The following is a 26,763-nucleotide window of genomic DNA, read 5'->3' as shown; positions in this document are numbered from 1 at the left end:
CGCTTGGTTTACGGTCTTTGAAATCCATACTTTGATCATTTTAAAATCTGAAGAAGATGTCGCCTATATTTAGACTAGAATCCGACTCTTGAGATGTTCGAGACGTTGAGTCATTCTCATGCTGCATACCAACAGGCTGTCTTTCACAGGTGCAGCTCACATCAGACAGGGTTTGGAGCTGCATTCGAGCATGTATGCGCAGATTGACCCCGCGATTTCTCCAACACGATAATGAGCTTTCCGCATTTGCGGGTGGGTATTCCAAATCAATGAAATAGTCTTCCACTCACCATTTCCCTCCAGTTGCTCCCGTCCTCAGGCCAATTTTGTTGGAATATGTGTCGGTGAAAGACAACTACCTAAGCCGAACCTCGTACTAGAACCCCCAAATCTTTTGCCTCCTCAAGATCAATTATCCTGGAAAACCCGCCATGGCCCATGTCATCAAGTGGAGCGGCACACCGCACACATTTCTCAAGGCCCATCGACGATATGTGCACTCGGACCGGCAGAAACCCCAGCTTTGTAACCCCCGGCAGGGCTACGACAGGGCCCCTTGGCCTCGGAGCTCTCACCCATCACCCCATGAGATTCTCGGGGCCAGCCCTGGCACGCCTTACTCGAAGGAGCAATTCCACCGGCTGGTGAAATTATATCACCCCGACCTCTACATCCAGAACGGGATAGAGGTGATGGGTGTTTCGCGCGCTACCAGGATTGAACGCTACCGTCTGGTAGTAGAAGCACACGAGATCCTCAAAGATCCACACAAGCGATTGCTCTATGAGAAATACGGTCTTGGGTGGTCGTTGCCTACGCAGCGGGTTCGGCACACATCTGCCTCCTCTCACGCTACCGGAACTTATGGTGCATACGACGGCCGGTCATCCGCCGAACAGGCCCGAGCCGGGCAGCAGTTTCCGATCTTCGCTTCCAACGCGGTTTTTGCCATTGTTATAATTGCGATGGCGATGGCTGGCGCTGTCGTACAGCTCAAGCGCGCTCGCAAGGCCCAGTGGGACTTCAAGGATCGGGATCTGGTTTTGCAGGAGGCGATCAGTAGAGACCTGCAGGGCCTAGCAGACAGGCTCGAGGGAAAGCCGAGAGACCTGCGAATATTAGAATTCCTGGCGCGAAGGGAACTCAGAAACTGGTCGTCACGGGAGGCTCTATTTGCAGGGCTTGATCAGAGTGACAACATCTGCCGCCATTGACAAGGCTACCTAGTCAAATGAGCTCTAGCGTTCCCTCCAAATCAAAGTTTGTCAATGAGGGCTGAGTTCTAACAACACACCACGTTCTCAAGTTGAAAGATCTTGGCTGATCGAGGAAATAACGCCCCGGAATGTTGAGTTTGACGAGTGCCTCTTAAAAATGCAAGTTTTTAAAGTTGCCGACGGTTACGAGCAGAGCCTAGTGACAGAATTAGCCGTAAACGACATTGGCCTGAATGCGAATACCTCGCTCGAGCTTTCTGAAGGTTTTTGGCCTCGAAACTCGAGCATTGTAGACTGCACTTCGACTGGAATAGCTCTTCAAGAAAGGGACCTGGTTGAGAGCTTAGGTCACTTCGTCCTGATTCGACCAAAAGGGCCTGCTCTTTTGCCAAAGCAAAGACAGCCAAATTCTGTCTTTTCTCGATAAGACTATAATTGCGTCCAACCCAACCCGGCACAGCGAACAAATGGTCCCGCAGCGTCTCATACACCCACACACCGGCAGAACTACATCATATGGCTACAAAACTCGGTCAGATCCTTGAGTAAACAATGCCTGGGATTTATCTCGAGTTGGTAAGCTGACAGCTTTTGATGTAATTTTACTGTATTCAGAGAGCCAAGCGTCAGATGTCACAACTTGCTCTTATCAGCGCAACTTTATAGACGCTCGCCAACCAGTCACATCCGCGCTGTAGACGAATCTTCAAACACGCCAGATGTGTAAGTCCCCTCGGTAAACCCTTGAAATTCTATCGTCGGGGCTTTTTGAGATGCAATATCCGGTGGAAGTCCAAGATAGCCGAGCAATGTGCCCAGAAGTCATCTTTAAAGAATTTGTGAACTTTTGGCATACCCCAACTCTTTGCACTTGGGGCCGAAAACAAATACCATAACTGAGCTTCCGGCTCATATGACACGTGCATGCTTAAGATGCCTCGATAGCATCTCGAACAAGCTCGATCATTAAGACCAGAAGTAAAAATTCACTGGCTTGTCTCGTCCCAGGACAACGGTGACAGGCGTCACTGGATTAGTTGACCGTAGTCCTTCAACACACCTGCCTTAACCGTGCTCGGGAACGTTATACGAGCTTTCTAGCTTGTCAGCAACGAACGGCGAAGGTCCTGTTGGCATCAAAATTTTTAGCAACCAACACTTCTGCGTCACTGCCTGCCAGGGCTTCTTCCTTTGCAGACTCACAGCTTCGGTGTACACAGGGACGAGAGCGATCATCGTAACCACATTCTAGCCTCAGGTAAGTGTCGTGCCAATACCAAGCTCTCCCTGAACTCACTCACCTACTGCATCCAGTTCAAGTGCCCAGCAACTTCCTACATTAGTTTAATTTATTCTTTACACACACCCCTACAATATTCGCTTCTACCATATGCACTCTACCTCCAGAACACAAAGCATGCACGATCATTTTCTCTTCTGGGGTCATTTGTTTAAAATGACCAGATTGAAGTACGTCCGAGGCCCATTACGTGATATAGATACATTGTGGTGCCATCCAAAGTGGCCCACGAAACACATGTCTTTCACGACAACATGCTCTGGTAGTAATCTTTGCATTTACTCATACACTCACCACCTGTAGTGCAAATAAATCTTCCTCAATGTATACCACTTGAAGGAGCCTACCTAGACTGCACTATAACTATAAATTGAACAGACTTCACTTATGGACGTTTGCCATTCTCACAGTTGAATCCTTTTCCAAAAACTCTATCACCTTCGTAATCTTGGTACCATCCTCGTTGAAGTACAAGGTGAAGCTGGCCTCAGACGGGAATGTTTCTCCACTGCTTATCACCACAACGTCAAAGACGGACGTGAACGCAGCCAGGCGGGCCTCAGTGTCGATGACCAAGTTCGAGATAACGCCATTGCGGAACTTAAGGACTTTGATATCCTTTGCGAAGACGCTTTGGAATGTCGCATTGTCGATGCTGAAGTCCGCCGGCAGGCCCAGGACCTCAGAGACGGATGAAGGAAGTATGTGGCGGGCGCAGTCGGGTGCGAGGGTACGGTTGATGATGGCGGGATCGTTCTGAGTTGAGCCGTCTTCGAATGATGCCAAGAAGGTTTCGGCTGTAGCCTTGATGGACTTTCTGATATCCGACGAGGATGAATTAGTTGCCATCGTGAAGTATTTTTTTTGTTGGGTTTCTTATGAAGTATGAACTGTGGCAGAAGGCAGTGAGTGGTTAAAGGCGGTCTGTTGAAGGTAGTTGTTGGAGACAGAGGAATCGATGGAAAAAAACATTGGGCCAACTTCTTATTTAACTTCAGTGCGCAACAGGACGGCTCCCTCATTTTCTGACATCAGCTAGTTATTGCCATAATATTAACTTCTGCCACGATCTTACTTCGGGATGAGGCCAGTTCCGGAGATAGCTGTAAATCCTTCAATTAACGCCGTCCTCTGGATGATACTTCAAAGACGGACCTTATCGATTAATAATCTTGTATCGTGAACTGCCATTAACCTTTTCCAGTCCAGACTTATGACTCGCTGTGATGACAGTTTGCCCTTTTTCGGTCTAGTGTGTCTCTTATTAAGGTTTAATAACATGTCCGGAGCCTCCCTTGGGTTGATCTTGGCCCCGCCCCGATGACCTTTTTCCCTCATTGAGTCTAGCCCACGGGGTGGGGGGGTTGACGCATAGTGCGATGCCCCTGTCTAGCTCATGTTGATTGACGTTGGTCGGTGCACGACATATTTTCGACTTCCAAAGACCTCGTCTGGTCCATTTGCGTTCCTGCTTTACTTACCAGTGATGTTTCGACAAGATCATTACGGAATCTGGAGGCTCGGTGGCTCAGTAAAATGGAACACTCTGTCACTCTTCTTTCTTCATCTCTGGGTCAGGGCGAGGCGAACAGGGTCGGCCATCAGTCCAACCACGTCGACGGCGATGCCGACGCCGAGGTCAAGGCCAATAAGCAGCGCAGGAAGCTCCAAAACCGGAAGAACCAAAGAGCACACCGTGAGTACTTCCGTCAATGCCTCAAATCCTGCTCAGCTCATAAGCTCCAAAGGACTGCGGATCAAGGAGCAAGTCCCGGGGTCTTCTCAGACGTCGCGGCCGTTCCATGTCAGGCGCTGGCGCCTCGACGAACCCGATGATTGTTCCTCCCGGGCCGCCTTGCCAGCCTCAAAAGGCGCGTCAGCGTTCACAACCGAACGCGCCTGTGTCCTTCGAGGGCCACAGCCCGCCTCGACAGTCCATTCCCAGAAGCCCCTAACCCCACCGTCCGTCATCTTCCCCCTTTCAACCGATCACCTCCTCCATCTTGTCCAATACAACGTCTTCCGCGCTTTCGTCTCAAACAAGCGCACCCTCAACACCCTTCTCACAGGATGGACCGATAAACCCTCCTCCCCAACTACCTGTCCCATCAGCGGTCCTTACCGTGACGACACATCCGTCTACCCCCTGAATCCCAACATCCCACCCTGCCTCGTCCCGACCCGCCTCCAGCAGACCCGCCTACACTCCCTGTACATCAACCTGTTTCCTTTTCCCTGCTTCCGTGACAATCTGATAAGACGCGAAGGAAGCTTCGACCAATGGGAGCTTCTACAAGACCTCATCGGTGAGCTCATGAGTATGACGCCGGCTCGAGAGCGACAGGGCATCCCTATAGCCATCACAGTCTCCGACCCCAAACCTAAGCCCAAATCGACCATGACCCTCACGACAGGACGTGACGAGGACGAGGTCACTGCGGGCCGCAAGGGACTCATCGTTTGGGGCGAGCCACACGACATCCGGAGCTGGGAGGCCACACCCGGCTTTCTTGAGAAGTGGTCTTGGGCAGTCGAGGGATGCGACGAGTTAGTTGAGGCTAGTAATCGTTGGAGACTGAAGAGGGGAGAGGAACCTATGCGCCTCTCTGGATCGAAAAGGTAGCCGATATGCCACAATGGTGGCACCATCGATGGTCTAGCAATCAGGAGCCTCCTCCACAACGGGCGCAGCTGAGCAAGGTTTTCTGTTTTGTTATCGCGACAATGCTGGAAGATCAGTCTTTCTCAAGTCGAATATAAATCGATCACGCATATGGATAAGTCACAAAAGTATCAGGAATCCTATCGCTCCATGATCTAGTAAAGGGATGGATTCATCAAAGCAAGTCATGTGCTTGACTGTGTACTGAGAACCAGGTCTTTCTTGGTCCCTTACTCCTCGTCCGGCAATCCTACAATCTTGAGCGAGTCGCTCCACAGCCTCCTCGCCTTTTCCACATCATAGGCGTACGGGGCATACCCGAGCGCAGAAAACTTGTCATCCCCTTCCGTATACGGCTCCGCCACGGCACAGTTGACAAGGTACTTGCCGCCGTCGTGTTCCCATGCCTTGCCGACAGCCGCCCACACCGAGGTTGCGGCACCCTGCTCAACACTCTTCATGGTCGGGTACAGGAACTCCATCCCCTTGAAGGCATCCGGAGGCATGTGCTGGGTCAGCCCCGTCTGGACAATGCCGGGGTGGACGCTCGTGGCGTGTAGGTGGCGCGACCCGTAGCGGCGCTCGATCTCGTTGGCCATGTAAATGTTGGCCGTCTTGGATTGGCCGTAGGCCACACTGGCGTCATAACCGCCCTTCTGGAAGTCGTAGTTGTCGGAGTCGTTGATTCCGTGGACGTTGTGGGCGGAAGATGAGAGATTAACAACGCGGGACGGGAGGTCAGAAGAGGCCGCAGCAAGAAGGGCAGGCTCCAAAAGCTTGTAAAACAGAAAGTGTGATAGGTGGTTCGTGCCGAACTGGAGTTCATGGCCGTCGGCAGTTAGGCGGAGTTCGGGGATAGCCATGATGCCAGCGTTGTTCACCAGGAGATGAATTTTCGAGGTCTTGGCAAGAATGGCGGCGGCGGCGGTGCGGACGGAAGAGAGGCTTTCCTGGTCCATCTCGATTATCTCCATGCGGGAAGGTTCAAAGATACCAGCGAGGGCGGCTTGGGCCTTGGCGACGTTTCGGGCCGTGAGGAAGAGGGTGGCGCCGGTGGTAGCCAAGGCGCGAGTGGTCTCGATACCGATGCCGGAAGAAGTACCAGTGATGACAATGACCTCGCCTTTGAGCTTTCCTTCAACGCCCTCATCCTTGATGATTTGAAGGGCCGTCGGGCGCCCGTCGCCAGGGCCGTTTGGCTTAGCGTGGGCTTCAGCGTAGCGTGACATGATTGCGTTGGCGAAGGTTTCCAAGGAGATGGTGATGGGGAGCAACACTTGTTTGAGTGTTACAGAGGCGGATGTTACAAAGACGGATAATGTGATGTTGCAGTCAGATTCTGAAGTTGAGGGAAAGTGGTTCACTTAAGTAGTCATTTCATCGAAGGCGTCTGGCGCAACGCTGTGGATCCATTGCAGGGGAGCGTTCACTTGTGAAGACAGTGACTTACAAATCGCCATACGCTTCAGAGGCCTTTCCCGGCGATAGGCATACTGAAAGTTGCTAATACCGACTCTTCATGAATGCATTAGGGGTTGAGATGGTTCCATGCGAAGTCACATTCTGTCATTGCTTCGTCCTGTACCATTTCCGCCGCTGATTTCTGACTCGCGCGATGACTTTTCTTCCCCTTTCGGCCTAGTTATAGCTACGGCAGCCTAGGCGCGCACACACACTACTATGTTGTAATAGCTAGGTTATTAATGCCAGTCAGAAAAGCTGGATCCCTCACTGCTTCTGGGCAGAAAGGTGGATCCTACGTCCGACACGTTCGTCCACTGATATGACCCTCAGCAGACCCCAATTCAGCCTCGCTTATTTCCGCTACTCGCTCGCCCACGCCACCACCCTTCTCAAGATCGCCTCCCCATCATGTACGTCGTCGATACCCTTCAGCCCTTCCGACGGAATCCAGTCTCCACGGTCCGACGCGCCTCCCGTCGCAAATCCGGCAAATAGTCTTGCAAGAGCGGCGTCCATCTCCGGGTGGCCTTGGAAGGTGAGAATAGGAGGGCTGTGGGAGAGGAGAACCTCGTTTTGAAAAGAAGATGATGAGCCAGAAGCGACAGGTGTAAGATATGGCCCGGGGTGGGTTACAACAAGGGCGTGATTTTTTTGAATGTCCTATAGTAAAGATAGAGGCACATGTTAGTCTTTCTGTTGGTTTGTAGGAAGATTGGGAGGGTATTGGTTGGGTAGGTAGGTAGGTAGGTAGGTCCATACAAGCGATTCAGACTTGAAGAAAGCAGCGCCTTGAGAAGTGAGAGGGACGGTCTCAACACCGATTAACTGCCCGCCTCTCTCCTGCAGCACCTGTCCCAACCGTCCTCCAAGGGCCAAGGCAATGGCTTGATGACCCCAGCAGATCCCCAGTAACTTGGCCTTCTTCTTCTTCTTACTACCCGGCTCACTGAGCCCACTTGCTTCGTGGGTTTTCACAGTCTCCTGGATCCAGCCAAGTGTTCGCCGCACCCACTCCGGTCTCTCATTCTCCTCGGTGTGTTTCAACAGGTTGAATGGTCCTCCTGTCAGAATCACCAGATCGTACTCGGACGGGTCCGGGAAGGCATCGCCGCGGATGGCGGCGTGGATAGTGATCTCAGTAGCACCTGTTCGGGAGCTACGGAGTAGAGTGGTGATTCTGGATAACATTTCGCTTCCACCTTGTTCGTCCGGGTCGAAATTTGCGAGGATGGCAACGCGGAACGCCATTTTGGCTGGTCTGTTGGGAAACCGTCAAGATTGTTCCTGAAGAGTTGTGTGTGCTTGGATGATGGAGTTTTGAAGTTAGGGTTTCTGTGTTGAATTAATAGCTGATTCACCTGTCAGACGTAGGGGTCCACCCACCTTTCTGCCTAAAAGCGGAGAGGGAACCGGCTCTTCTGATCGGCATTACTGAACTTCAGAGGTACAGGGTTATGGGCAGATTTACGCGCAGATCGCAGTACATGAGATTTCGCTAGATACACACAAGGACAACACACTGAAAAAGAGACTTCTAAAGGGTCTTCCGTTAGGAAAGGTTGTATTGGTGAGAACGTAGGGTGTAGAATGGTGTGGGCGTAATAGGCGCCATGATGAAGCCTTTCTTAAGTTACGCGTAAAGTCTGACGGGCAAACCTTTCCTAACAGAAGGCATAACAATAACAACAAGATTAAACAACCCATCCCACTGTCTAACGTGAGCCTAGCCTAAATAATGAAACTCTCTCACATGACCTTTTCCCCTCCTGCCAGACTCTCTAGAACTTCCCTCAAGCATCCCACAACATGATCCGCATCCCGTTGGCCCAACACCATGTTCCCTACCGTCAATGTAATTTGCAAATTCCCCTCTTTCTTCGGCCTAATCAACACATTCGCCGTCCTGGAGGGCTTATTGGGCAGACTCCATAGCCCGGTCTCACAGCTCTCTCCATTCAGAGAACATCGCATGCCGTCATCATCCTCAAAATTCTGAAACCTCACAAAACTCCCAAACTGTGTCCCCGGTGCCCAGTGGGTACAGTGTTCCGTAATGGACGAGAGGGACATGTTCTCTACCGGGAGCGTGGCCATGTGTTGCGATTGGATCTGCTCCAAAAGCACCCGCGTGCTGACTGGGTCGTCCAGATTGGGTGTGGCGGGTGGTAGAAGAACCCGGACGGGAATGATATTCAGACACGGCCCCACGATCCTGTCTTCGTAGGGGAGCGAGAGTGAGCGGCCGTGGATGACTTGACCGAAGACCACACTCCTTCCGCCTTCCGGCCTCTTCTCGTTGGGTTGGTTTGGCAAGAAGAGCCTTGAGAGCGTGAGAGCCCAGGCCAGCTTCACCAACGTAGCCATCGTGGTACCCGCTGGCGCCACCAACGGCGCAGTCTCGGTCATGGCTGTCACGACGCTCAACTCCTCCTGAACGGTCTCCTCCTCACCCTCCTCTTGTCTCTCCACGCCATCTCCTCGGCGCAAAATCTGGACATCCAGCTTAGTCATCTCCGCATCGTCAAGGACGTCTTTCCAAACTTGGTACGCTTCATGTGTCGTCTTTGTTTCTGTCACGCACTTAACCTGATCCGAGAACTGCGCGCAGGGAGCTAGAGAATGGCCTGTATTATCATCATAGGCGGCCGACAGGTCGTCGATGAGGATGTTGAGGGACAGGCCGTCAAATTGGGCGTGCGGAAGTCTCAGTGCCAGGTATCTCTTCTGCCCGTCACGGAGTGAGAGGAGTTGCACCTGGAATCCTTCGGCGCCGTTGATCGGGGGCCCGTGAGACATCGAATCGGTGGTGAAGTGCTGTTCCAATGACTCGATGTCTTCGTGGTATTTCAGGCCCACTGAGAGGCTGCGGAGGACGAGCTGGACGATGGAGGCAGTGGTGGTGGTGGTGGTGGTGGTGGTGGTGGTTGTGTAAAACACGGTCCGCAGAATCGAATGCTTCTCCGTCAACATCTGGCACGCCTGCTGCAACCTTTCAGTGTCGATGGTGTCCGGAAGCGAAACCCACAGATAGCGCGAGTAAAAGTTGTACAGCGTCATTGTCTGGAAATCTGTCGCGGGGAGAGCCAATTCCACTTGCTGCGCCACTTCCTGTGGCAGACCAGGCGGTAGTTCACATCCCAGGGCCTTTTCGCTGTCGCTGTCGGTGGTGGTCGACGAGCTTTCAGACGAATCCTGAGACGTGCTGTCGGTGGTCGACGAGCTTTCGGACAAATCTCGAGAGGTGCTGTCTGTGTCTGACTCTGGACAGCAAGAAGCCGCGATCTGTGATAGGATCTGGTGCTTAAAGATCTCGGCGACGCCCAGCCGAAGTCCCTTGCGTCGAGCGAGCGCAGCCACACGCATGGCCGAGATGGAATCACCGCCTATGCCAAAGAAGTTGCCGTTGATGGGCACTTGTTGCGCATCCAGATGCAACACCTGGGCGATGATTTGGAGGATTTGGGCCTCATGTTCCGTGAGAGGAACCTGCTCTCCGTCTCCCGCTTGCTCGCGGGCTGTGCGTGTGCGAAGTTGGTACTTCTCCCTGTGATCCTGACTGCCGAGGAGAGTCGTCGATTCTTCCCGCAACAGTTTGCGGTTCACTTTCCCGGACAAGCTGAGGGGAATGTTCAAGAAGGGAAGGAAATATGAGGGGAGCATGTATGAGGGTAGGGTGTCCTGGAGAGAGGTGTAGAGGCTCTCGATGGTGGTGTAGAAGTTGTCGTTGGGGTCCTGGATCACTTCCAGTCCACCACTCTCCTTTCCGACTTCTCCCCAATCTTCAAACTCATGCGGCGCGACAAAAGCAACCAGAAACGCTCTCTTCCCTCCTTCTTTCTCCGTGATCTTGACACAATCCACCGCCACCTTGCGGACACTCGAGCACAGCGAGGTGATGCTGTGTTCCACTTCCTCAACCTCTAGCCGCTGCCCGTGTAGCTTGATTTGATCATCCTTGCGTCCGAGGAACAACAAAGTGCCATCTTCTCTTTGCCTCACCAGATCCCCCGTCTTGTACACCCTGCCAATCTTGTATCCACTCTGAGCCTCGCCGCGGATCTGGGTCAGCCATGAGGGTGGATTCGAAGGAGAAAGGAACGCAGCATCCGTTTTCTCGGCGTCTCCGAGGTATCCTGACGACACGACGGGGCCTTCGACGAGCAGTTCGCCAATGGTCCCAATCGGCACGAGCTTGTGATGATCGTTTTGGCTGGCCACCCACGATACGGCGCCGGGACTGCGACCGATACACGCCGGCGGTGTATCTGCGCCTGGTAAAATGCGTGAAATGTGCGAGATGACGGTACACTCGGCCGGCGCATACATGTTGAACAACCTCACCCTCCCTGCCCATCTCTCCACAATCTGCGTCGTAAGTTGCTCCCCCGCCGAAGCCAGAACTTGCAGCGTAGGCACCTCTTCGGGGTCAAGCAGGCCGATCACGGAGGGTGTCAGCAAAGCCCACGTCACGCCCAAATCTCCAGCGGCTTTGGACGGGTTCGCTCGTCTCTCTTCCTCGGTCGGCACACAGACCGTCGCACCCGCGCTGAGTGAGAACAACAGTTCGCCGATGGAGAGGTCGAATGCAAACGAGGCAAAGTGGAAGACACGGGAGCATTGAGAGAGATGGCCGGTGGTGGAGAGGTGATACGCCGAAGTGGACAGCGCGCGGTGCGGGAGCTGGATGGCCTTTGGGAGACCAGTTGAGCCAGACGAGAAGACGACGCAGGCTGGGGCATCCATGTCTATCTCTGCCAGTCCAGCGGGAGCATCTCGTCGGGTGCTTTTGGAGACATCGGTGATAACCTCCGGATCGAAGATAACCTCCGGCAGCAACAGATCGTTCTCCACCATCGTTTGATGGTGAGGGAAACACACGACTCTTTTGGCCGATAGCACGGTGCACATCGTGCGGAGTCGCTGGACCGGGTGTGAGAGATCAAGCAGGGCAAAGGCTGCGCCGAGTTTGAGGACGGCAAGCATCAGCACCGGCGCCCATGGAGAGCGTTCCAGTAACAACGGCACGAAGTCCCCCTTGTTCACACCCGCGGCGAGCAAATGCTGCGAGAACAAGTTCGAGTAGCGCTCTACTTGTGCATAGCTCAAATGTAAACCATGGGAATAGACCGCCACCTTCTCCGGCTGCGAATCGGCTCTCTTGCGGATGGTGTGGTGGATGGGCGTCTCGACCCCCGCTGGTAGAATGCCATTCCACTTGCTCAACCTTTCCACATCCTGCCGTGGCATGAGATCGATGTCTTTGATTCGCAAATCATGCGCCTCGAAGGAGGAGGAACAGGAGGAAATCGAGGACAGAATTTGTTGCACAACATGTGCCATCTGCCTCAGTATGCCGCGTGTGGTGTCCGTATCCAACAGGGTAGGGTCCACGGCGGCGGTGAAGGTGATGGAGTGATGGGAGGGGCGGCAAGTAAGGACAAGCGGATAACTTGCAAACGCCTTTGCGTTGTCGGGCGACTTTGAGCCCCCTGTGCTTGCCGAAGTTTCGAAAATCCTGCTGCTTTGCGAAGAGTGTTGTTGGTTGTCCATCTTTGCCGTCTGTTGCTGCTGGACGACGAGGAGGTTTTGAAATCCACACGCGTCAGCCGCCTCGCTACTCACTGCTCGAATCCGCGGCAGGCCCGTTTGTTGATGTGCCATCATATTGGCAAAGCCCCTTTGCGCTTCTTCCAGCGCCTTGTGGATGGCTTGGTCTCCTGGGACCTTGATACGAACAGGCAACGTAGCAAGCGTGGGTCCTGTGAGTTCGAGATTGTCCGCATTCCGACCCGTGACTGTTGCGCCAAAGACCACATCCGGAGAATCAGTCTGGTGTGAGAGTATGATACCCCACGCTAAACGGAGAGTCGTGGAGAGTGTGTATTTAGAGTGGGCACTCGTCATGGTCGGGTCGAGAGAGAGGCTGCGTTCGAGAATGATTTTCTCGGCGGTGGAGGACGTGTTGCTGCTGCCGGGAGGAAAGCGTTCAGTTTGTAGGCCGGCAAACTCTTCCCTCCAAAACTTCTCAGCGGCGACGTTTTGCTCTTGAGTAAGGAGGTTTTGCACAAATGGTGAAAAGGGTCGGTAAGGCAGAGGTTGTTGTCCAGCATACGCCTTTTCAACCTGCGCCAGAAGGAGATCCAAGGACCATTCGTCGAAGAGCGCGTGGTGAATGTCCAGCCGAAAGGCTTCTTTGCTCAGATAGAAGCGCACTAGAGGGCTCTTCCCATCAACAGCAATTTCCACCGATAAGCTTGATTCGTCAACATCGTCGACCATTGTCCATGGTATATCACAACCACTTTCAATCACAACTTGAAACACCCCCTCTGGAACCTGCAAAACACGGGTCCGGAGAACAGGGTTCATCCGCCATACCTTCTCCCATGCCTGTTTGAACTGTGCAACAGAGATTCCATGACGTACGGGCCAGGTGTAGCTGCCGATATACGCACTACTATGCCGTGCCGTAAGCGCGATGAGGCCCGCTTGGATGTGTGTTGCCGGATAGATGTCTTCAATCTTCTCTCTTGAGAGACCGACTTCCTCGAGAATGGTTGGGATGATTGATTGGGGAGCTTTCAGCAGCGAGAAAGGAGGCGGGACAACCGATGGCTGTGGTGATGCTTGGGAGAGGGCGGTGCTGGCGTTGACGCCTTGGGCGAGGACAGGAAGGGCGGCCATGTCAGCGAGGGTGGAATGTTTGAAGACATCCTCAACGTTCATCTGAATCCGTTTCTCGCGAAGATGTGCGGCGAGTTTGATGGCTGCGATCGAATCTCCACCTCGTCGGAAGAAACAGTCTTCCCTCGAGATGCTCTCCACGTCGATGTCAAGTATTTTGGACCAAGCTTGGACAAGAATCTTCTCCGCGGCCGTGGTGATCTCGCTCCCAGCTTTTCCACCACCACCACCACCAGACGTTCTGGTCTGACGGTCGGAAAGTCCTCGAATCGCTGTCTCCTGAAGCAACACCCTGTCTATCTTCCCCGATGAAGTGAGCGGCATATGCTGAAGGAACATGAATTCAGAAGGAACCATGAACGCGGGCATCCGTTGCGAAAGGTGAGTCTGCATCACCTCTTGTAAGCCCCAGCTTCCTTCAAGTTTCGTTTCGAGGCTTGCTGCAGACGACTTGCGGGAGGTTTCGACGCCGAGAAATGCAACAAGCTTCGTGCCACCCCCTCCTCCTTTCGTCTTCACGGCCACCACGGCAGCATGCTGAAATTGCACTGTGGACGGGTCGAGTTGCGTACAAGCCACAACATGCCCCTCCACCGCCGCCAACTCTAGTCGCTGCCCATTGACCTTCACCTGATGATCTCTTCTGCCCACCAACTCCAGCGTTCCGTCCAGACGGGGACTGTACCGGACCAAATCACCCGTCCGAAACGCTCTTGTCCAAGGGAACCTCTCATCACTTTTCTCGCCTCCATCCGTATTCTCAACAAGCCGTTGAAGAAAAGCCCTCTTCCACTCTGGCTCCGTCTGGAAGGATCTTTCCGTGCGCCCCGGGTCGTTCAAGTACCCGCGTGCAACAGATGGCCCTTCAATGACGAGCTCACCCAAAGCGCCAACGGGAGCGAGGCGGGAAGGGTCGGTCATGGAGAGAACCCAGAGCGTGGAACCGTTGCCACGGCCAATGTTGGAGGGCGAGGAACCACCACCAGGCTGTACATCCCGCGCAAGAGCTGCGATGCCGGTGGATTCGCTGACGCCGTAGGCGTTGAAGAGCCCGACTTTGTTGTCTTCGTCACTTGTCCAACTCTGAACGTGCGATTCTGTCATCTGTTCTCCGCCGAGCACAAGTCTCTTCAAGCTCGGAACTGAAGCTGGCCGCAGCGTTCCCGCCATGCTCGGCGTCAAACTCGCCAGCGTGACACCCGTTCTCTCGATGAACCCGCCGAGATCTTCGACACGCTCCCGCTCCGAGGGTACGCACACGCAGCCCCCAAACATGAGCGGGATGAGGATGTCCCTGTTCGCGACGTCGAACGTGTACGAGGCAAACTGCAGCATGCGGGTAGATGGCGAGATGTGCAAGGCACAAGGGGAGGCGGTGGCAATGGCCATGTGGTAAAAGGCGTCGTGAGAGGTGGTGATGGATTTCGGGGTGCCAGTTGTGCCTGAGGTGAAGGTTGCGTACATTGCTTGGGAGGGGCTTGGGGTTTCTTGGCTTTCTTCTTCTTCGGGGGGGGTTTCGTCCACTGGTGATGAGACCTTGAGGTTCTTACCGGCCTCGTTTCCCAACTGCACGAACCTGGGAGCAAAGTTTTGCGCCAGTGTGTGGTGTTTCGGCGAGCAGACGGCCAGCTTGATATCAAATGGCTTACACAGCGTCTTGTTATACTCGACTGGATGCGTAGGGTTCAAGAAGAAGTATGCACCGCCTGCCTTGAGCACCCCAAGCAGCGCCACGATCGCCCACTTGGACTTATCGAATATAAGTGGCACAAAGACCTCTCTCCGAACGCCCAAGTGCCTTAGAGACACCGCCAGTGCAGAAGAGAGGCGTTCGAGTTCGCCGTAGGTGAGGTCGCCATCCCAGGAGGAAACGGCGGTGGTGGAGGGCTGTGAGCTGGCTGTGACCGAGATGACCTGGTGGATGCATTGCGCACGCCCAATCTCCTTGTATGGAATGGAGTTCCATTGCAAGATGCGAGCAATGTCGGCCTCACTGACGAGGTCCAGGTCTGAGATGATAGAGTTGGTGTGGCGTACAATCTGTGCGACTGCTCTAGCCGCTGTTGCCGCTATCATGCAGGCCTGCTCGGGTGCAATAACAGCAGGATTGTGCTGAAGACTGATGCTGATCGTGTCTTCGTGGAAAGACACGGCAAGATCGAATTGCTTCAAAGTTGTCAGCCGTAGTCCTGGTTTCCCATGATGCCGATTCGTTCTGACGAAGCTGGGAGAGGGGGACGAAAAGTTACCTTCACAATGTCCTGAACACCTTCTCCCTCACCCTCGAAAACAACCGAGTTTTGCCCCCAAACTACCGTTCCCTTCTCCTCGGGGGCATTCTCGCGCGGCTGAATTCCATAGAGCGAGCGCACGGGTTGCGTCGCCGAGGCGTGAGAGTGCCACCAACTTGATTCATTCTATCAGCCTCCTGAACTCGCTCACTGGCTCACCTAAGAACGAAGCTGGGGAGGGGATCCCATACCTATTCCCACCATTCTCACTGTATGAACGAAACCACACATCCTCAGACCCTGTATAGCTCACCAGCGTAATCCCCCATGCCGCTCGCAAAAGATCTAGCAGGGTTTTGTGCTCTGCTTGAAACCAGGAGGTAAGGTTATCGCCAGAAAGGTCTGGTACCGTAGCGGTGACGGTGGCCATTGGTTCTTCGCAAGAGCCCTCCTGACTCTGCGCAGGCGAAGAGTGCGTTGGTATTGGTGGGATGGTCCTTGTGAGTTCTCGTAAGGTTTGGATGGGAAAGTAGGTGGTAATCAAGGACGGACGTGGTTGGTGATGAGTACCAACTGACTAACAGTATCTCCAGAGTTAGCGGAGCGGAAGAATACTGACTAGACCGGCTCGGGCCCCGGGACAGCTACCATACAATCTTCGCCTTCTGATGGAAACAGTTAGTCGGGATGAATCCCGCGAATTCTGAAGTCAGAATCAGCCGCCGCGGCCGCGGTGTAAATGTGACTTGCGTGGCTTGGCTCTTTTTTCTTTTTCTTCTTTTGCAGCCTTGCTGTTGCATCTCGACTGCTCCCCTGTCTTCAGGAGCTGCTAATCGACTCTGTGGATACACAATACATGGTATAAAATCCTGCCAAAACTCAAAGCGCAACGTATCATCCGAGGCATACAAATCACGCTTGGCGCTAGGTAAGAGCGCTTCTCCTGTCGCCTGTCATGTTGCGTAGATCCTGTAAACAGACTGGAAAAGTCTTCGTATTGTTCCTTGAATCTGCCGATCAGTGCCCAAAACTCGTGCTGATGAGCGTTGAAGAATCCCACATGCACGAACAAACCAGAAGTCTATACGCAATGGTACAAAGCCCCGGTGGCCGGGCTAGAGCCGAGGTATGCGCTGTGAGGTGAGGCATTTGGTACAGGCCAGTCTCAACAAACCCACATCTTCTTATTGCAAATAAGCACTACAAGGTACGCTGCAGTATGGCCGTCATAGTGTGTCAAAATATCATACCAAAGTAGTATACGAGTCAGGTAATGTAACGGTCCAGACGCCCGGAAGTCCTGGACGGGGCCCCGGGCTTTGCCCGGGACGGCTCGAAGGCTGGTCAGGCTGCCAAGTCGTCTGGACCCATCCTCTGGACCGCGACGATCAGATACATCGCAAGTAGGACCGATTTCTTGCGGAGCAGTTACATTTCGCCTGCGTATTACCAAAGGGCTGACAACGCTTTGTACTATATGAAGCTTTAACAGTGGATTCAGGATGCAGTCGAACGTGACCCACTAGGCCCATTATGGGAGTTTGTGATGGATTTAACACACTACGGATCAAGATGTGAAATATCCGATGGTTACGGTCTAGGTCCAGGAGATGGCATAAGCTCCTGGACCCATAACACACGCTTCAGCCCCGCCCCCCCACGCCATCACGACTTGTCATACTTTGACAAGGTATTAGCGGAAAGTCCACAAATATGTTCCAGATGCACCCTGCTTTGTACAGAGTACATTCTACTGTGTACCTTTGTAGCAATTGGGAGCCGTTGTTCGTCCGCAAAACACTCTCCTCCGATCCGAAGATGGAGGCTTCCGTGATCCGACGCTGTGCCGCGCTCGGCTGGCTGACTTCCGGTGAGGCACTGGTGGAAGAGGAAAGACCCTGACATTTTGCAGTGGGGGGGCAGGTGGAAATCTCATGCTGTGCTCACGGCCAAACGCAGCATTAGTGCCTCCATCTCCATGAAGACCTTGGTTTAGAACTTGTGGACACTACCAAAGTACTTTCAGAGAGCGAGCGCGAGTGTTAGGGCATCTGCTGTCGACTCAGAGTAGCTTGTCTAAATCTGACATGCCCGTGTTATCGATAAGTAGATGACTCGTGAAATGTATAATAATATCTTCTACTGGGTTTGATGTTGACTAGCTGCCAGAGGCGTGAATAGCGAGGCCACAACGTCGATTTTTCCATGGTACGCTTTGTTGAGGCCATTCCAACCCAGCAAACATGTGCGGAATCAGCGCCTTCATGAGCCACGGCTCCTCCCACCGTAGCCCCGAGGAGACCAAACAGGTCGTCGACGAGCTCGAGAGCAGCCTCGACATCATCGTCCATCGCGGTCCTGACGCCAGAGGAACATGGTACAGTGAGAACCACCAGGTCGGTCAGTATTGCCCTTCCCTCGTGAAGCGTCCAGTCGACAGCCGTTTTTCCTGACACCACCACCCTTTCCAAAAGGCCTCGGTCACGTCCGTCTCTCCATTCTAGACCTCTCTCCCACCGGCAACCAGCCCTTCCATGACTCCCACCCTCCCGCCACGCCCACCATCTCCGCCGTCGTCAACGGCGAGCTCTACAACCACGAGTACTACCGGGATCTCCTCTCACCCGAGTTCCATTTTGTCGGAACTTCAGACTGTGAGATTGTCATCGCCCTGTACAAACACTACGGCCTCTCGTTCCTGGAGCACCTCCGCGGCGAGTTTGCCTTTGTGCTGTGGGACGAGAACAAAAAGAGGCTGATTGCCGGACGGGATCGGTATGGCATCAAGAGCTTGTACTATACATGGCACGACGGGAAGTTGCTGGTGGCCACCGAGATGAAGAGCTTTCTGAGGTTTGGAAAGGGAATGGAGTGGGGCGTGCGGGAGTTGCGTGAACAGAGTTGGCGGGTGGGAAGCGAGACTTACTTCAAGGGTATCTACAGGGTGAGTATATCTTCTTTCTTCCTTGGACTTTTGGTCACTCTGTGGATGAGGCGTGGGGAGAGATGACGAAGTGCTGATGAAACATGATGTGCTATAGGTTCTCCCGGGACATTACTTAGTCGCAAGGCCTGGTGAGCAAGAGTATCAGGTGCCTTATTGGGACGTCGAGTATCCGGACAAGGTAAGTCTCTTCCTGCATCTGTCCCAATATGGCACATCAATTCTAAAGCCCACCTCCTCGCAGACAATCCCTGATTCTCGTTCCGCCACTGAACTCACGGAGAACGTCCGCACACGTCTCCTGGAGGCCACCAGAATCCGCCTCAAAGCCGACGTGCCGGTGGCCGTCTACCTGTCGGGCGGCATCGACTCGTCTTCGGTGGCCGGCATGGTGGCCCACCTCATGAAGCAAGGCCACCACCTCGGCTCCGAATCGTCGACCGTGCCCTCCAAGATGAAGTGCTTCACCGTGCAGTTCGACGAGGGTACCGGCGCAGACGAGTCGGCCGTGGCGCACCGCACGGCCGCATGGCTGGGCGTGGACATTCACATGGTGAAAATGGACGAAGAGGCCCTGGTCGCGCGCTTCGAGGACACGGTGTGGAACGCCGAGGTCCCACTGCCGGATCTCAACGGAATGGGACGGTACGCGCTCGCCGAGGCCGTTCATAAGCAGGGGATCAAAGTCGTCATCACCGGGGAGGGCTCGGATGAGCACTTTGGGGGCTACGACGCCTTTCGCGCCGACTGGCTGAGCGAGGCCGATCATTCGTGGGCGGCGCAGGAAGAGCAACTCTCTGCGAGTGACCGTGATGAGGCGCTACAGACGGCCGTGGCCGCCAGCAAGCGCGGAATCTTTGGGGATTTCACGACACAGATCCCCGCTTCCTCCGAGAGGATGATGAACCACGGGTACGTCGTTCCCTCCATCGCGCGCGTGGGCTCTCTTCCCTTCGCAGAGTGGACCAGACATGCCCACGGGGACACGGTGCCAGAGACGGCCCTTGTTGAGGGCCTCGACGGCCGCGTGCGCGAGAACATTCGGAAGCGGTGGCATCCATTCCACGCGGCGGAGTACATGTTTGTGAAGACCTTCATGCCGCACTTTATCCTGCGTTACAACGGTGACAACGTCGACATGAAACACCAAGTCGAGTCGCGTTGTCCGTTCCTGGACCATCATCTCACCGAGTACGTCAACAACATTCCGCCGGCGCTCAAGATCCAATATCACCACGGCACCAAGTCCTGGCGGGAGAAGCATATTCTGCGTGAGGCGGTGAAGCCGTTTGTGACCGATGAGATTTACAACATGAGCAAGAAGGCGTACATGGGGCCCAGGAAGTTTTGGGTCGGAGGCCCGTTGTGGCAAAAGGTGACCGAGCTGGTGACGAAGGAGAATGTCCAAGAGCTAGGCTTTTTGGACTGGCAGGCGGCCGAGGAGGCGGTGAAGAGGGCATTTGAGGAGCAGGACGCATTGTCCTTGAGGAGAGCCATTACAGTGGCCCAATTTGTGGTATTGGGGAAGAGGTTTGGCGTAAAGAAGGCGGTACCGGAGCAGTAGCAGGAGGGTTGAATAGATCCATAATCGGTATCCGTAAAAGGGTTTGTTTGGCCAGTGGTGATAATTTGCATCCTCATGTTCACTTGTCACTCGTTCCTCCACGGGAAACCCATTGCTGCGGGCGCCCTTTGCCCTTAGGTATGGGGGACGGCGACGCGGCGTTAAACAATATAACAACAGTGACAACTCCACGGGAAACTGATTTACAATTTGTTGCCAAGTTATGTATCTGCCTAGGTAGGTAGACAGTTCCAATATCATCCATGTCCCGACTCCCGCCTCACCAGAAGGCCGCAACCCTCACTTCGATGCTCTCACGGGCCTCCTCCGCGCCATCCTGTCCCACAAGTTCAAACGCACTATGCACCGTCCCGCCGACGCCCAATCCTCCCTTCCCTCCATCCTTGCGCGGTGCCCTCGCATTCGCCTCCATCTCATTGTCAAACAACTGGATCACCAGGACCTCACTCGGTTCCTGGTCTGCAATGAAATGCCAGTCATGCGCTCCACCCTCCTCTCCAATCTTTGGTGCGTAGGCCAAATACCCCTCGGTATCATACGTGGTCTCCTCGGATGAAGAAGGAGCGAGAGTAGAGGCGGAGTTGGAGGCAGAGTCGGGACTTTGGGGACCAATGACGCGCGACAGGTGAGCTGGGATGGTCCGGTCAAGCGGCTCCAGTTGGGCAGAAACCACGTAATCTTCCTCTGGAAACTTGTTGGCTGGTGCGAGGGCCAGCGGATCCCGCTTGACCGTCTTGATCGGGCGCCAGATGGAAAACAGCGCAAAGCGCGGGACGCCGGCCTCGTGGTAGTGGTCCTTGAGATCTTCCAACCGGACCCCGGAGGAAAGTAGAGCGTTTTCCGCCGTGATGACGTGCTCTGCCGCCGAAGTGACTTGGTGGGCGTACTTGCGGATGTGCAGTCTTGCGCCCTTGGGCGTGAGGTCGAGGTGGACTTTGGGGGCGGGGGAGACGGTGTTGGACTTGGCGAGGCCGACGATGGGAGGGAACTTGGGAGTAGTACCGCTGCTGTCCTCTTCTCCCTCCTCCTCCTCCTCCCGTTCCCCTTCTCCTTTCCCGCCGTCTTCTGCTGAAGAGCTGGAATCGCCGGTGCCCTCACTGTACGGCTGCGTCCGCACAACCGCCGCACTCACCACCGCTGTCTTGCAGCCCGTCAATTTCTTCACAAACTCCTCGACCTCGGGAAAATGGACGTCCCTGAGTGCCCTTTCATCTTTCCAGCTCGCATGGCCGAATGGCTCAGCGTGCAAAGCCGAGTGGTGCCGACGAGCGGTAAACCCATGCACCGAGAGCTTATAAGGCGAGGCATCGCCCAGGTCGAGCGTAGGCTTGAGGTCTGTGAGTGGAAGCGTGACGATGGAGCTGAACTCGGAAAGAGAGGGCAGGAGGTAGGCTTCTTTGGCCGAGGCAGGCTTTGCGTTGGGAGGCAGGTAGCGGAAGATGCCTTGGTGGGACATGATGAATGTTGGCGTTGACGATGATGAACAAGCGTGTGAACTTTTACACTGACAGGTCTTCTTCGTTTTACTTATTTCACTACAAGACTCTTAAAAACGACGAGGTAGGTACATGAGAACCTGGGCGCGTCAAATGCCTCACGCAGTTATCCGAGACATTTCTTGGTCTGCACAGTACCATGCCAAATCCAACAAGACTCCTGAAGGCAGCCTTATTAGAAGTTGCACCTTGTAAAACGGAGACTGTTCATGTCGCCTTGACAGAGACCGGCCCGACACAGTCACACACGTTCACTGAACAGCTCTGCCAAGCAGGAGATGTCGTTCCAGCCAACCCTTTCCCTGCTTTTGCCCATGTGTTGCCAGACGAGGGTCTTGCACGCAATGCATCCACCCAAAATCCACTGCTCACTGCAGTCTCATTACTCGGGATACCCACCCACGATTCATGCGCAACGAGTACTGAGTACTGTGCGCGTAGGTAGCATATTTGAACCGGAAATAGACAGGCCACAGGACGTAACAATAGGTACCCTCCCAAGTGGTTTGGGAAAATCCTCCGGCCCACTACTTGGTGCCCAGACGATCCGACTCAGGGGTGCGGGATGCCAAAGCTCGGTTGGCATAAGTGCGGATGAAAGGGTACAGCCGAACGATGGGCCGTGCCGTGGAGCTGGGGAAAGCATTTTAATCGTAACGAGTCACGATCCGACTCAGGGGTGCGGGCAGGGCTGACAAGATATGCCAAAGCTCGGTTAGCATAAGTGCGGATGAAAGGGTACAGCCGAACGATGGGCCGTGCCGTGGAGCTTGGAGAAGCATTTTAAACGTAATGCTGTCAGCCTGACCCCGCCGGTGCCCGAATGCGATCCCGGTGCTTGCGTCCCGGGGCTGTGCCCAGGCTACCCGGAGCTCAGCGGGGCTCAGCGGTGCTGTACCAGTGATGATGCGGTTGGTTGTAGCCCTACTTGCATCCAACTGTTAGCGCTGAATTATTAGCTTTGCGATGTGGCGCCGCGAGTCACGGGCCGGGGCCGGTGCCCGAAAGCGACGCCGGGACTCTGCCCGGGCCATCCGGAGTTCAGCGGGGTTCAGCGGGGCTGTCAGCCTAACCCCGCCGGTTCCCACAAGGTGCCCCATTGGAAACCCCTCACTTCACGTTGCCTGCCGAGATGGAACAGCAAGGCTATGAAGAACCAAGAAAAAAGAAGCCAAGCCACCCTTGGCTGCATAATATGATAATATCCACGCAGACTTGAGCTTCCCTTCTTCCCTTCCTTAGCTTGAAGTAAACAGTACGGAACGGGCGACCCCATCATGAGCCCACTGTTAGGATTTCGCAGAGCTTTGTCAGCGGTCCCGGGCATCTGTAATGTAGGTACAAGCCGGTGACGGAAATCAGCCTGACAGTATCCGTAGAAATCCAAGTGTCACGGGCTACACTACGGATACATCTAGGAGACGGTATACTTTGAGAATACCCCGGGCTAATTAGTACATGGTACAATATCAACTCGGCCGGGTCGGCTCACCGTCCGACCTCTCTCACTTCTTACTCCGATCCAAGCCGATGATGCGCAAAATGCCTCTTGTAATCGTTGCTACGGAACAGATCCACTTTACCATCAAGGATTTTTCTTGCTTCCGCCGCGATTGAATTTCCCAATTTCCCAACTCCACTCCCTGAAGTCGTGAGGACCTCACACATCTCACTCACTGTCTTCCACATACCATCGGTCTCTACAAAACCCTCGCTCACTTCTCTTAAGCTCCTGGTCATCAAAATCACTCCATCCCAACACAACATCAATCCCACCCCCTGCAAACCATCGCAAGTCACCCGAGTGAAAGATGGGCCGCATCCTCATCACCGGATCCACCGACGGCTTCGGCCTCGGCGCCGCCCGTCAACTCGTCGAGCGCAACCACACCGTCTATCTGCACGCGCGCAACGCAGCCCGCGCCGAAGAGGCCAAGAAGCTCGTCCCCGGCGCCGCGGGCGTTTTCGTCGCCGACCTCACCAGCACGTCCGAGACTCGCTCCCTCGCCGAGCAGGCCAACGCAGTCGGGCAGTTCGACGCCGTCGTCCTCAACGCCGGCTTGCTGTACGGGCCCTTCCGCGAGACCGAGTCGGGCGTGCCCGCCCAGATCTTTGTCAACTTGGTGTCGCCCTACATCTTCACCTGCCTGTTGACCCCGCCGAAACGGATCGTATTCGTGGCGTCGGTGCTGCATCGCGAGGCCAAGCCGGAGGTCAAGGACATCTTCTGGCTCGGGAGGGGCGAGAAGGAGTGGAACGACTTCGAAGCGTACTGCAACTCCAAGTTCCACGTCATGTGCCTCGTGAATGCGGCCGCGAAGAGGATGCAGGGCAAGGGCACGTCGGTGGTGGCGATGCACCCGGGCTACGTGCCCACCAAGCTCACAAAGTTCGAGGCGCCTGACAAGATGGAAGACGGGCTGGAGACGTATGTCATGCTGGCCGAGGGCGAATACGATGTGAGTGGAGAGACGGGTCGGTACTTTGATCCGAAGAAGCAAAAGGGCGAGCCGTTGCCTGCTACCGAAGACGTAGGCTTGCAGGAAGCGGTGGTGAAGGCTTTGGAGGACTTTACAGGACTGAAGCTGCCGGGTTCTGCGTGAGGGCGCCGATGGTCGATAGATCACTGTCTTTTGCGAGTGGAAATAAGACGTCTGTTCTCAATCCAGTGTTTGTTTGTTATGATCATCTCAAGGCTAGGATGAGAATCTTTCCGCGAATATGACGGTTGTATTTCAATTTCCTACCCGTGGTTCATATGACGAGTATCTAGGTCAGCATATGCCAACCCCCCCCCCCCCAAGAGTTGGGTGTTGGTTTCTATAATGTCCCATATCATGTTCAGATAGTCAGTCACCTTCCTTATTACTCTAAAGTCAGTAGTCTTCGAGTAGACTCATATCTGCGAGATTATCCTCGTACTTTTTCCGAGGGAAAGCGCGTGGTGTTTCGAGCAAGTTCATAGTCTTAACATTGAATTAACCAAACCCTCCGAGCCGAAATAAGTAGTGTACTCGCCCTGCAAAGCGAAAAGAATCCAAACTCACCACCAAAGCTCTATGCATAATCTAACATTCCCCCCACCTCAAATCACCTAAGCAATAGGTCCATAAAAGCTAAACAAGCCATTGGGATCATACGCCGCCTTCACTTCCTGCAGGCGAGTCATCCGCCACTCCTCATGCCCATACCACTGCTCCGGCCCCTCATTTCCAAACGCATAGTTCAGATACACGGGGACAAAATCACGTCCTGTGCCTTCGTGGAGAATCTGGCGGAACTCGTTCCCTAGCCTCGCAACCTCCTCGTCCAGCGCCGCGTCCCCGGGCATGTACTGCAACAACGGCCCGACCAACACATTCTGAGCGCGGTGCGCATACGCACTCGAATCATCTGCCTTGGCCTTGACCCCTTCCATGGAATAGTCATCAAAGGTGACCAATGAGGTACTGAGCGCCGAGTTGGTCACAATGCTGTTGGCGAAGAAATCAAAGGCGAGCTTCTGGGCGGTGGTGTTGTAGGTCTCGAGGTAGATGGGGAAGCGCGGGTTGTTGGCGCCGGTATTTTGGCACGGGCCGTCGGTGGTCCTGACGCCGACGAACTTGGCGAGGTCGGTGTATACGCCAGATTCCGACGAGTTGGAGAGGGGCCCGAGGGCGTGGAATGGGGCGGTATAGGCTGGATCGACCGCGGTGACACCTTCTTGCATGAGGAGGATTTGAACAATGGGCTGAGAGAGTAAGTTAGATATAGCCTTGGCACACTTTGGGGGGGCGAGGGAGACGAGAGGGCTGGACTTACTTTCTCGGCATCAAGATCCGGGCTCATCATCCAGTAACTCCAGTTGATCAAATCCACCGGCTGTGTCCCGTTCTTCAATATCTCGTTGTTCGTCACCTCGTACAATTCCTCCACCAAGTCGCCGCTGAAGTTCATCAGCTCTAGCGCCCAGTCTTGATGTTCGACATCGTAGATCTGGGACGTGACGCTGGTGACAATTCCAAAGTTGTGGCCCGCGCCGTTCATGGCCCACCACAGGTCCGGGGTCGCGGTCTCGTTGATCGTCACGAGTGTGCCGTTGGCGAGCACAACGTTCATGGAACGGAACTGGTCGCCAATCAGCCCGTGGCGGCCCTGGAGGAATCCGTGGCCACCACCAAGGCCGGGTCCGAGATACGAGACACATTCACATGCACCAGTGACTTCAAACCGCCATATGTTAGCATCATCAGAGGCACATACGGGATCTAGATGGGTGTAGGAGGAGGGACACTTACCTGCCTGCTTGCCAGCATCCCAAAGCGCGTGAGAGAGAACATGCGACTTGGTTCCGCCGGCCACTGTCACCGTCTGGCCATCTGCGGCAATTTCCACACCCGTGAGCTCATCGAGGGATAACAGGATGCCGCTCTTCATCTTGCCCAGTGTGGTGATGGCTCCATGGGCACTGTTTGTGGCCAGGAAGGGGAGGCCTTTCTTGTTGGCAAACTTGACCTGTGCGCCAAACCGCCCGATTCCATTATTAGCCATATATCGACTGAGGAATGGTAGATAGGAAGTATGAAAAAAATAAAAAATTAGACGATTCTTCTTACCGTCTCGACAACATCGTTTTCAGTGGTAGGCCTCACGACCACGTTCACCGTTGGCATCTCCAAATTTGACCACCGCGTCGTGCTATTGTTGAAGTCATCAGATCCCTTATAGAACACCTTGGCGGTGCTCGAAAGTGATGAGACAAGGGCTTGGTAGTCGGCGTCCTGCCGGGACCAAAGAGTGTGGCCATTTACACCAACAGCAGTCAACGCCGTAGCGAGAATTTGCAGGCCACTGGTATGCATCGTGACTGGAACTGTGACCCTGAGGGCTGTTGAGAAAATGAGTACGAATATGACTGGTGAGTGATCGGGTTCCAACAAGTCAATCAGCAGTCGCAACGAGCTAGTCTTGAAATACCTGAGATGGACTCAAGATATAGTGCGGGACGGCGCATGTTGCAAAATAGCCCTTCCAAGGGAGACCGGCTCACGACTCATGAACCCTCTCCGACGCGGAACCGGGACTAGCGATGGCCTGCTTTCCGAAGCAGGACGGAAGCTGGCAAACCCCATCACCCGCGTGCGTAGGATGCGGAAATTGAAATTGTGGCGAGCTGTCGGCCAAAGGCCGGGGGGGGGGGG

At 54.4% G+C, this 26,763-nt stretch overlaps 10 protein-coding genes across 10 annotated transcripts; 4 read left to right on the top strand and 6 right to left on the bottom strand.

Moving 5' to 3' along the window:
- The first annotated feature begins 316 nt into the window (after positions 1 to 316).
- CDEST_14869 (Putative DnaJ domain, Chaperone J-domain superfamily) lies at positions 317 to 1,356 on the top strand. The gene has a single exon (XM_062931025.1). The coding sequence runs from the start codon at positions 432 to 434 to the stop codon at positions 1,212 to 1,214; it is 783 nt and encodes a 260-aa protein (XP_062787076.1). The 5' UTR covers positions 317 to 431; the 3' UTR covers positions 1,215 to 1,356.
- A 1,307-nt stretch (positions 1,357 to 2,663) lies between these two features.
- On the bottom strand, positions 2,664 to 3,461 carry CDEST_14868 (uncharacterized protein). The gene has a single exon (XM_062931024.1). It carries the CDS (start codon positions 3,364 to 3,366, stop codon positions 2,899 to 2,901), a length of 468 nt encoding a protein of 155 aa, XP_062787075.1. The 5' UTR covers positions 3,367 to 3,461; the 3' UTR covers positions 2,664 to 2,898.
- Positions 3,462 to 4,053: 592 nt separating this feature from the next.
- Positions 4,054 to 5,140, top strand: CDEST_14867 (uncharacterized protein; the record flags this gene model as incomplete). The annotated part of the gene is made up of 2 exons (XM_062931023.1): positions 4,054 to 4,213; positions 4,266 to 5,140. 2 exons carry the CDS (start codon positions 4,054 to 4,056, stop codon positions 5,138 to 5,140), a joined length of 1,035 nt encoding a protein of 344 aa, XP_062787074.1.
- Positions 5,141 to 5,344: 204 nt separating this feature from the next.
- Positions 5,345 to 6,580, bottom strand: CDEST_14866 (Putative short-chain dehydrogenase/reductase SDR, NAD(P)-binding domain superfamily). Its single transcript, XM_062931022.1, has one exon. The coding sequence runs from the start codon at positions 6,406 to 6,408 to the stop codon at positions 5,410 to 5,412; it is 999 nt and encodes a 332-aa protein (XP_062787073.1). The 5' UTR covers positions 6,409 to 6,580; the 3' UTR covers positions 5,345 to 5,409.
- A 133-nt stretch (positions 6,581 to 6,713) lies between these two features.
- On the bottom strand, positions 6,714 to 7,944 carry CDEST_14865 (Putative glutamine amidotransferase domain containing protein ChyE). Its single transcript, XM_062931021.1, has 2 exons — positions 7,403 to 7,944; positions 6,714 to 7,303 (listed from the first exon to the last, which is right to left on the bottom strand). Exons 1-2 carry the CDS (start codon positions 7,889 to 7,891, stop codon positions 7,004 to 7,006), a joined length of 789 nt encoding a protein of 262 aa, XP_062787072.1. The 5' UTR covers positions 7,892 to 7,944; the 3' UTR covers positions 6,714 to 7,003.
- A 445-nt stretch (positions 7,945 to 8,389) lies between these two features.
- Positions 8,390 to 15,988, bottom strand: CDEST_14864 (Putative AMP-dependent synthetase/ligase domain, Condensation domain, AMP-binding, ANL; the record flags this gene model as incomplete). The annotated part of the gene is made up of 3 exons (XM_062931020.1): positions 8,390 to 15,493; positions 15,577 to 15,733; positions 15,810 to 15,988. 3 exons carry the CDS (start codon positions 15,986 to 15,988, stop codon positions 8,390 to 8,392), a joined length of 7,440 nt encoding a protein of 2,479 aa, XP_062787071.1.
- Positions 15,989 to 17,726: 1,738 nt separating this feature from the next.
- Positions 17,727 to 20,106, top strand: CDEST_14863 (Putative asparagine synthase, rossmann-like alpha/beta/alpha sandwich, nucleophile aminohydrolase). The gene is made up of 4 exons (XM_062931019.1): positions 17,727 to 17,958; positions 18,033 to 18,502; positions 18,600 to 18,683; positions 18,747 to 20,106. The coding sequence occupies exons 1-4, from the start codon at positions 17,802 to 17,804 to the stop codon at positions 20,064 to 20,066; spliced, it is 2,031 nt and encodes a 676-aa protein (XP_062787070.1). The 5' UTR covers positions 17,727 to 17,801; the 3' UTR covers positions 20,067 to 20,106.
- A 150-nt stretch (positions 20,107 to 20,256) lies between these two features.
- On the bottom strand, positions 20,257 to 21,591 carry CDEST_14862 (Putative hydroxylase/desaturase AsaB). The gene has a single exon (XM_062931018.1). It carries the CDS (start codon positions 21,541 to 21,543, stop codon positions 20,347 to 20,349), a length of 1,197 nt encoding a protein of 398 aa, XP_062787069.1. The 5' UTR covers positions 21,544 to 21,591; the 3' UTR covers positions 20,257 to 20,346.
- A 1,604-nt stretch (positions 21,592 to 23,195) lies between these two features.
- On the top strand, positions 23,196 to 24,526 carry CDEST_14861 (Putative short-chain dehydrogenase/reductase SDR, NAD(P)-binding domain superfamily). The gene has a single exon (XM_062931017.1). The coding sequence runs from the start codon at positions 23,395 to 23,397 to the stop codon at positions 24,184 to 24,186; it is 792 nt and encodes a 263-aa protein (XP_062787068.1). The 5' UTR covers positions 23,196 to 23,394; the 3' UTR covers positions 24,187 to 24,526.
- A 114-nt stretch (positions 24,527 to 24,640) lies between these two features.
- Positions 24,641 to 26,524, bottom strand: CDEST_14860 (Putative berberine/berberine, FAD-binding domain, PCMH-type, FAD-binding, type PCMH, subdomain 2). Its single transcript, XM_062931016.1, has 4 exons — positions 26,179 to 26,524; positions 25,861 to 26,077; positions 25,385 to 25,785; positions 24,641 to 25,313 (listed from the first exon to the last, which is right to left on the bottom strand). The coding sequence occupies exons 1-4, from the start codon at positions 26,422 to 26,424 to the stop codon at positions 24,678 to 24,680; spliced, it is 1,500 nt and encodes a 499-aa protein (XP_062787067.1). The 5' UTR covers positions 26,425 to 26,524; the 3' UTR covers positions 24,641 to 24,677.
- Between the last annotated feature and the right edge of the window lie 239 nt (positions 26,525 to 26,763).

The sequence above is a fragment of the Colletotrichum destructivum genome, chromosome 10, assembly GCF_034447905.1.
Source record: "Colletotrichum destructivum chromosome 10, complete sequence".
Lineage (NCBI taxonomy): Eukaryota > Fungi > Ascomycota > Sordariomycetes > Glomerellales > Glomerellaceae > Colletotrichum > Colletotrichum destructivum.
Note: the sequence above shows the minus strand (reverse complement) of the source record. Positions and strands in the feature narration are given on the sequence as shown.